The following is an 8,386-nucleotide window of genomic DNA, read 5'->3' as shown; positions in this document are numbered from 1 at the left end:
TGGGAGGAGCAGAGATGTAATTAGAGTCATCCTGCCAGGGGGCAAGAGGCCAAGGAGGGGGGGAGAGGGGGGGGGGGGCAGGTGGGTTGGGTTGGCTGGGGGGGACTGTACTTCAGCACTAGGTGCCATTGTCATAGTCAGGAGGTGTAAGTTAAGACCTACCGTACACACTTGCACAACTGGTTTGCGGGCTGTTTGCAGAGCAGCACAGCAGCAGCAGCAGCAGAGGCCACTGTGGTTTATTTCATGTCTGGAGACACTTGGGGGGATTTGTGCCGACGTGTTGTTCAGTTTGTTTCCTCCACCACCATTTCACCAACACCACAGAGAGACTCTTACGCTGCTTTCTTATAGAGTAGGTCAGGCATAGGTAAACTATGGCCCGGGGGCCCATATGTGGCCCGGGGGCCCATATGTGGCCCATTAAAGCTTCTCAAGCTTGAAGAAATTATATTAATAGTTAGTGAGTCATAAAATAGCTGCATTTCATCCATTTTATCAGTGTTTTAAGAGTCATTTCAATAAAGAGCTAAATACTGTGGGGATTTTGTTGTAACTTTGCTTTGGTTCGTTTTCAATTGGCATTGAAACACGTTTTCTCCATATCCCAAGATATATATTTTTTTCTTCCTGCTCTCCCTTCTCCTGTCAAATTTTAGAACTCATTGTGGCCCACCAAAAAGTCAAAAAGTTTGCCCCCCCCCCCCCCCCGTCAGCAGTGCAGCAGCTTCACTGGCTGCTGGTCAAATTCAGAATCAACTTCTTCAAGTTCTTCTGTCAAACGTTTAAGGCAAAATCCCCTCCTATCTGTCTGATCTCCTCTGTGTTGTCACCCTTTCTCCTTGCAGCCTGAGGTCTTCCTCCTCCCTCCTCGTCTCTCTCTCTACTCTCCTCCCGTCTCAGAGCTTTTAGCCGCTCTGCTGCTTCCCGACTCTGGAAGTCACTCCAATCAGACATCCATAACATGGACTCTCTTACTCTGTTCAAATCTGGACCAAAAAGTCATCTGTTCATACAGGCCGACTCTGCCTGTCTGTGTTGTTCCATTTTATTTCATTTCTTTATTTCATTTGATTTGATTGTTTATTACTTTCTCCCTGTGTCTGCGTGGGTTCTCTCCGGGTTCTCCGGCTTCCTCCCACACTCCAAAAACATGCATGTGAGGTCAATTGAACATTCTGAATTGTCCGTAGATGTGCATGTGAGTGTGAATGGTTGTTTGTCTCTATGTGGCCCTGCGATGAACTGGCGACTTGTCCAGGGTGTCACCCTGCCTTCGCCCTATGACAGCTGGGAGAGGCTCCAGCAGACCCCCCTGACCCTGAATAGGAATAAGCAGGTATAGAAGATGAATGAATGAATGAATGAATGTTTATTACTTAGGCCCTGCAATGAAGAGGCCACTTGTCCAGGGTGTCACCCTGCCTTCGCTCTACGACAACTTGAATAGATCCCAGGAGAGCATTTGTTTTTATCTTAAGTGTCCTTTAGTGTTCAGAATGGCGCTTGTATAATCTATTATTATTATTATTATTATTATTATTATCATTATTAACTCTCACATGACTGACACTAACTGGTGTAGCAGGTAGTACTTTTCATAAGAGAAATTGCGGCTGGTTTGTCACGACAAGAGAGAACTGGCGCCCCCTGCAGGTAACTCGGGTGTCACAGCAGTGTCCATTCCCGTCAACGCAACAAGATGTTTCAGAACGACTTCACAGCAACGCGTCTGTACCGGCGGTCAAAGCGAACACTCACTTTATACTGTATATCACCCTGATTAGTATCAGTCTCGTGCTGCTTCTCTGCCCTGATCTGAGTGTTGTGTTTTTAGTCCCACATGGAGGGAAAAACAAGCTGCATGTGTACAGTGGAGGAAAAAAACAGCACATTAAGATCCCCCCCACCTTTCATGTGTTTACTTTTCACTTGGAAACATGATAAACACACAGCCGATATTTACTGTCATTATGCATACAAGTCTTCATACATTTACAAACTGTAAAAACACACAATAAATGCAGTAACACAATGGGGACAAATCAAACAAAGGGAAATAAGTGCAAATGTCACAGTATTTAAAAAATATATATAATAACTGAGTTGCTGTAAAAATGTCTTTCACTACTTTTTGACTGTGGGGAAACACAGTGGGTACAAATTATTCAACATTCAGCAATGAAAGTATATATATGTATACAGTTTACCAAATAAGACAAGTACTATGAAAAAAATGAAGTAAAAATAAAAGAAAGTGCTATATTGAACTCATTTCAAAACCAAATGCCTATGAGATACAGAATCACAGATAGTAAAAAGAAAAAAAAAGCTTATTGAGTGCCTTAAAAAGTATGATAAAAAGAGATTTCTCTCCACAGTCACATATAGACTAATGCCATGGAAGATCACAGTGCAGCAGCAGACTGTGAACTGTGTTCACTTCCCTGAAGTTTTCCTTCCAGGGAAAAAAAAAAGTTTAATTACATCATCAGCTGATTTAAAAAACAATGCCCTCAATTTCCCTTCGTTGACTGCACCCAGTCTAAGTATCCAATCAGGCTCCAGGCCTGAGTGAGAGAAGAGTTCCTGAGTGGGGTCTTTTATTTTCTTCTACACCAGACAACACTAAATCTAACCTGTGTTGATGGCAAAGACTTGCAAAATCTGTTTCAAAAAACAAATGCCCAAAAAATAGTTTGCAAAGGTCAAGGTCATAAGAATCTTAAGAGGTCATGAGAGCTGCATTTGCATAAAACTATGTAACCAGTTTTGGCTCTGCCAACAGAAGTATATATACTATACTGTATAGTATACGTATGTATGTATGTATGTATATATACATATACATATATATATATGTGTGTATATATATATGCATATATACATACATGCATATATACATATATATATGCATATATATATATACATATATATATATATATATATATATATGCATATATACATATATACATATATATATATATATATATATATATGTATATATATATATATATATATGCATATATATATATGCATATATATATATATACATATATATATATGCATATATATATATGCATATATATATATATACATATATATATATACATATATATATATGCATATATATATGCATATATATATATGCATATATATATATATACATATATATATATATACATATATATATATATATATATACATATACATATACATATATATATATATATACATATACATATACATATATATATACATATACATATACATATATATATATATATATATATATATATATATATATATATATATATATATATATATACACATATATATACACATATTCAAGTATTTCTATCTTTACAGCAATTCTCAATGACCACTGACAGCTGCATGTTGTCACCAAGGCGACCGACTGACTCTAAAATGTCAGTGTGTTGTGCAGCTTGTTCCTTCCAGTAAATTGCTAAGACAATGAGGCGGGTTTTCCACTTACAGTCCACGTACAGTTTGGTTTGTTTTTTGTTTTTTTTCCCCGTAAATGTACTTAGTTTTCTGGGTGCCTCAACATTTCTCCTGCGACTGCAGCATGTGCTGCCTGGTGGAACCAGAGGAGCTGCTGCCCACAGAGGAAGAGCTTGACGTGCGTTTCCGCATCCAGTCCACCATGCAGAAGCGCAGCATCAGCAGCAGGCCTGCAAACACAGAGGTGACAGTTCAGTCATACAGATGTTAAGCCATAACATCATTTTGCCGATTTGTTTCTCCATTCTAAAAATGTATCATGTACATGTTGTACACACTGTTGACGATGTGTTGGAGATGGTACAGCCAGATCATATGTTTCTGTATTTATTGTGTACTCTTGTATTCCCATTGTGCCTTCCTGTGCCACGTCTTTCACATTTATACCATCATGGTTCTGTTGTTGGCATCAAACAAAAGTGTTTTTTTTGCTGCTGTCCTCATTTGTATTGCAATCTCTGATAGTTCAATCCGTGATTTCCCAAAAACAGATGTGGGCAAACTATGGCCCTGGGGCCATATGCAGCCTGTCAAACTTTTTAATCCGGCCCGCTGAACTTGAAGAAATGATATTGACTGTAAGTCATGAAATGGCTGTATTTCTGTGGGAGTGGGGAGTTTACAAGTGAAGGACTTGTGATCATTTTAAAGTTGGCACAATGTTGGCACATTTATATTTATGTCTGTGCATTTTTATTATATCATCCTTGCTTATTCTTTCTTCATGCGTGCTACTAATGACTCAAGGCTGAACTGTCAGAGGCTGCTACTAAATCACCAGCAAACAAGGAGCAAACCAAAAGCCAAAAACATACGAGAGGAAACGGGCACCCTTCACACAAGGCCTTGATTAACCACAGCCATTGTGTGGTTCCCACACTGATACAATGGACCCACGCACAGTCAACAATCTCACAGTCAACAATAGAACCCTATCTAGCAGCCACACAGTCTGATCACGCAGAATAATCTTAACGTAACATATCTGTATCCACATTTGTGATAGAGCAACATTTTTTTTTCTTTTCCTGCTTGTACAGACCTTGAAAGGAGTTGAGGATGCAGAAAAGAAAGAGGACAGAAGTGGAGAGGAATCCAACGTCTAGGAAGGTCAGACACCACGACGTCCCAAAGAGGCAGCTGAGGCCCCAGATGCTGAAAAAGGCCACGCGGTTCTGCTTCCACTCGTCCCTGGTGCGGATCTGCCTGTAAACCATGTAGAGCGTCACGAGGCCGGAGCAGAGGAGAAGAACCAGCGCCGTCATGTTGGTGCAGTAGTGAGCCAGCATGGCCTTCTGCGAGCTCTTCATCCAGCACCTGGAGACAGCAAACAGGAAAAGCAAATATTCAACAAAAATATTATTACAGAAGGACTGATAGATCCTCTACATTTCAAGGTTTAAACTGGAGATTTAGAGGATTTATTTGACCTTATTTAAAGGTCCAGTGTGTAAAATCTGGCTTAATTTCAGATTTTTCAATATGGGCAAAGCTTAACATACAGCACATAAAAACATACATAAATATATATATATAGATGTGTATATATATATATATATTATATGTATATATATATATAATTTTTTTGGTCGCGACTAAACTATAAGGACAAAAATGTGGGTCCTGAGACTCCACCAGTCGAGAACCACTGCCCTAACAGGACTTAAAGACGCTGCAGTCTAAAATATAGCCACTTGATGTCGCCGTTTCTTCTTCAAAATCTCCAAATATTACACACTGGATCTTTAAAGATAACATCGATTTGCTCACATCAGGTAAGGTTCGGACGGGTCTTCGTATTGATGGACCTCTCTGAGGCCGTAGATGTCACCCACACTGATCAGGATGAGAACAGGAACAGCAGGAAAAACTGGGAAAACGTTTGAAAGGGCACATTTTATAGTGTAGCAACTACATCATCAATGGAAAAAATGCTGGATCCCGACTTCATTTCCCACACTCACCGAAGCCAATCACATTCCAGATGTGGGGTTTCCGGGAGGTGTTGAAAACCACGTAGACCAACCAGAAGGTGTGGAAGACTTCAAGGCCCATCCAGGTAAGTGAGGTGAGCAGGGCGTAGTGGAGCAATGGCGCCACCCAGAGGCACACGCCCTCCCCGCCGGCATTGGCCAGGATGGGTGAAAGGAAGAAGACGAGGTAGAGGGAGGCCATCGAGGAGGCCAAACCCAGGTGAATGGGAATGGACTGATCATTGGATCTCCTGCTGCAAGGAGAGCGAGACACAAAGCCATCAGAATGACATGTCACACAATATATAACTTACCAGTATATGTATTGCAATATATATGTTGTGTATGTTTAAACTATCTATCTAGCATTTCAGTACTCATTTCAGTACTCACAGATATCAATAGCGAGTACTTAATAAGGCCATTGACAGGCCTTGTGATAGAATTACTTGGATTTTTCTCTTATTTGAACAACATTCTTCAGCCTGTTTTTCTAGAACAAGTTTCACTGCAGTACAAACACAAATTGAACAAAACAGTCATATACATGCATATACAGCTGGTATCATTGCAGAGTGGAGAACTCAATCCCAGATCAGTATTGGTGCATCCCTAATCACGACCCCCGCTCGGCTGGCATCCAAACACTTCACAGGGTTGGTTACATATTTGTTGAAAAAGATTCATCTCGCCAAACTCCCCTGAGACCCTAAAGCAGGCACGTGGTGGGCAAACTACTACTCAGTAAAGAATAAGCTGTAATTCATACATTTTTTCCAGTGTTTTAGAAGTCATTTAATAAAGAGCTAAATACCATGGGGATTCAAAGACAGATTTTGGTTGTAACTTTGCTTTGGTGCATATTAAATTGACATTAAATTGACAAGGCCCACTAAAAAGACAAAAAGTTTGCCCCCCCCGGTCTAAATGCGTGGTGCTACCTCTTCCTGCAGAGGTGGATGATGAGGGCGATGCAGCAGATCAGAGACACAGCGCAGCCCAAAGACGTAATGATCGTCAGCGCCAAGAGGTGGTGAACCGGCCGTGCCTCCAGTTGCTGTTGTGGGAGGGGAACAAAGCCATTTCAGGAAACCATGTTTCTTGTTTCATCATCAAAAAAAAGGGAGCACGTCTCACGCTTGTCTCACCACTAGGATAGAGAAGTAGGTCAGGTGATTGCAGCGACACTCTGTGTGCTGTCCTCCGTGCTCGAGTGTCTCGCAACCGTCAAGCAGCCAGTTGACCTGCAGTGGATCTGCACATGGAGACGACACACACACACACACACACACACTGAAGCATGGTGGAAAGACAGCTCGAGATAGGACAAGGAAAATGTAACTGTGTGCTGTGCGTATTGTTGAAAAGATTCCAAAAGCGCTCAGACCTTTATTGGTGTCCCATGAAACACATTTTCTTGAGTAATTTCTCTGAAATGAAAAAGAAGGAGGAGGAGATGCGAGAAGTTACACAGGAGGCAGAGCCCACGCTTCTTCATAATCACGTTTCAAAATCATGGAAGCAGTTACTGTTAATATATACATTTCCAAATAATGGCTTAGTGAAAAAGGGCCAACAATTATTTTCAGTTGCTAATAACGAAAGTGTTTGTGGGACACACGGAAATTTCACAACGTGGCACAAAAAGAAACTGAGCGGTTTCCCAGCAGTCACGCAGATGTCAATGAACGAAAAAAGAAAGAACAAGAAAGGCCATGGGAACAACGTAAAGGAAACCACAGTCGCGACGTGTGCGTGTTCATCAGTGCGCAAACTGTTGCAGTTGGTCAGGGTTCCGTAATAATTTGCTTCAGAAGTCAAAGTGGTTCAGGAAAGCATAACAGACATAGAAACCCCCCCACCACCATATATGTATGTATATATATATATATATATATATATATATATATATACATATATATATATGTATATATACACACACACACACACACACACATATGTATGTATGTATGTATGTATGTATGTATGTATGTATGTATGCATGCATATATATATATATATATATAAACAAATATACAGAGCACCCACAGACTTACATCTATGACATCATGGTAGAAGTCAATGGTAATTGGGTCGGTTAAGTCAGTAACAATCTCGTTCCCAACAGTGATTTCCACAACTTCATTGATGACTTTGGTGTGATTCACAGCCGGCTGGAAGACAAACATGTAGAGGTAGATATTGAGTATTTTAGCAACCGTGCTGAGAAGGTGTTTGTGTGAAGTGGTGTGGAGGCTGCTCACCTGGAACAAGGTGTTTCTTTTGAAGCTTGTGATGACTACGTTGCTCGTGTTCTTCACGTGGTGTTGAAATGTCGGAGGGATGTGGACCATGACGGAAGGTTCTGCAGATACACTTTCTGTAAACTGAGGGGAAAAAATACATTTGATTTTGATTTTAATTTACTTGCACAACAAGTGTAGGTGGCACGCGACAGAAGAAAACTGCGCATCACTTCCCAGCACATTTGGGAATCATGGCCAAATGATCTTTATCTCAATTTAGGTAATAAGCCAAACATGCATCTCACTGGTGCTCGTTTATAGTTGCAATGAAAATGTCTCCATCTGTGATGTGACTTAAAGAAGAAGAAAAAAATAAAGAAAAATTCAACAGCAACTGTATACAGTACTGGATGTCTTACATAAACAGCAGAGTCTTTCCCTCTGGGGTCCAGTACGGCGGTGCGAGGGCAGGGGTAGTCGCCCATGCTTGACAAACACAACAACACACACAACAAAATAAGCACTCTGGGCCAAAGCCACAAAAAAAGCCCCTGGGGCAGAACAACCCCAGCAAATAGGAGGAAAAAGTAAAATAAAATGTAAAACTATTTTTTTACCCAACAAGGCCAGTGCTACTGT

At 40.7% G+C, this 8,386-nt stretch overlaps 1 protein-coding gene across 3 annotated transcripts in view; it reads right to left on the bottom strand.

The window, feature by feature from the left end:
- Positions 1 to 3,466: 3,466 nt before the first annotated feature.
- LOC142889645 (adhesion G-protein coupled receptor G1-like) overlaps positions 3,467 to 8,386 on the bottom strand; it is an 18,897-nt gene continuing 13,977 nt past the window's right edge. For 2 of the 3 annotated variants that reach the window (XM_076028433.1, XM_076028432.1), the window contains 10 exons: positions 8,167 to 8,233; positions 7,766 to 7,888; positions 7,559 to 7,675; positions 6,889 to 6,931; positions 6,650 to 6,756; positions 6,443 to 6,558; positions 5,493 to 5,755; positions 5,299 to 5,398; positions 4,571 to 4,845; positions 3,467 to 3,698 (listed from right to left, as the gene is read on the bottom strand). In XM_076028433.1, coding sequence (XP_075884548.1) covers positions 3,568 to 3,698; positions 4,571 to 4,845; positions 5,299 to 5,398; positions 5,493 to 5,755; positions 6,443 to 6,558; positions 6,650 to 6,756; positions 6,889 to 6,931; positions 7,559 to 7,675; positions 7,766 to 7,888; positions 8,167 to 8,233 — 1,342 coding nt within the window. In that variant the 3' untranslated portion in view covers positions 3,467 to 3,567. The remainder of the gene's footprint in view (positions 3,699 to 4,570; positions 4,846 to 5,298; positions 5,399 to 5,492; positions 5,756 to 6,442; positions 6,559 to 6,649; positions 6,757 to 6,888; positions 6,932 to 7,558; positions 7,676 to 7,765; positions 7,889 to 8,166; positions 8,234 to 8,386) is intronic. The other variant, XM_076028434.1, reaches the window with a different exon arrangement.

The sequence above is a fragment of the Nelusetta ayraudi genome, unplaced genomic scaffold, assembly GCF_046127955.1.
Source record: "Nelusetta ayraudi isolate G7.1 ecotype Tasmania unplaced genomic scaffold, CSIRO-AGI_Nayr_v1 ptg000023l, whole genome shotgun sequence".
In the NCBI taxonomy this organism is placed as follows: domain Eukaryota; kingdom Metazoa; phylum Chordata; class Actinopteri; order Tetraodontiformes; family Monacanthidae; genus Nelusetta; species Nelusetta ayraudi.
Note: the sequence above shows the minus strand (reverse complement) of the source record. Positions and strands in the feature narration are given on the sequence as shown.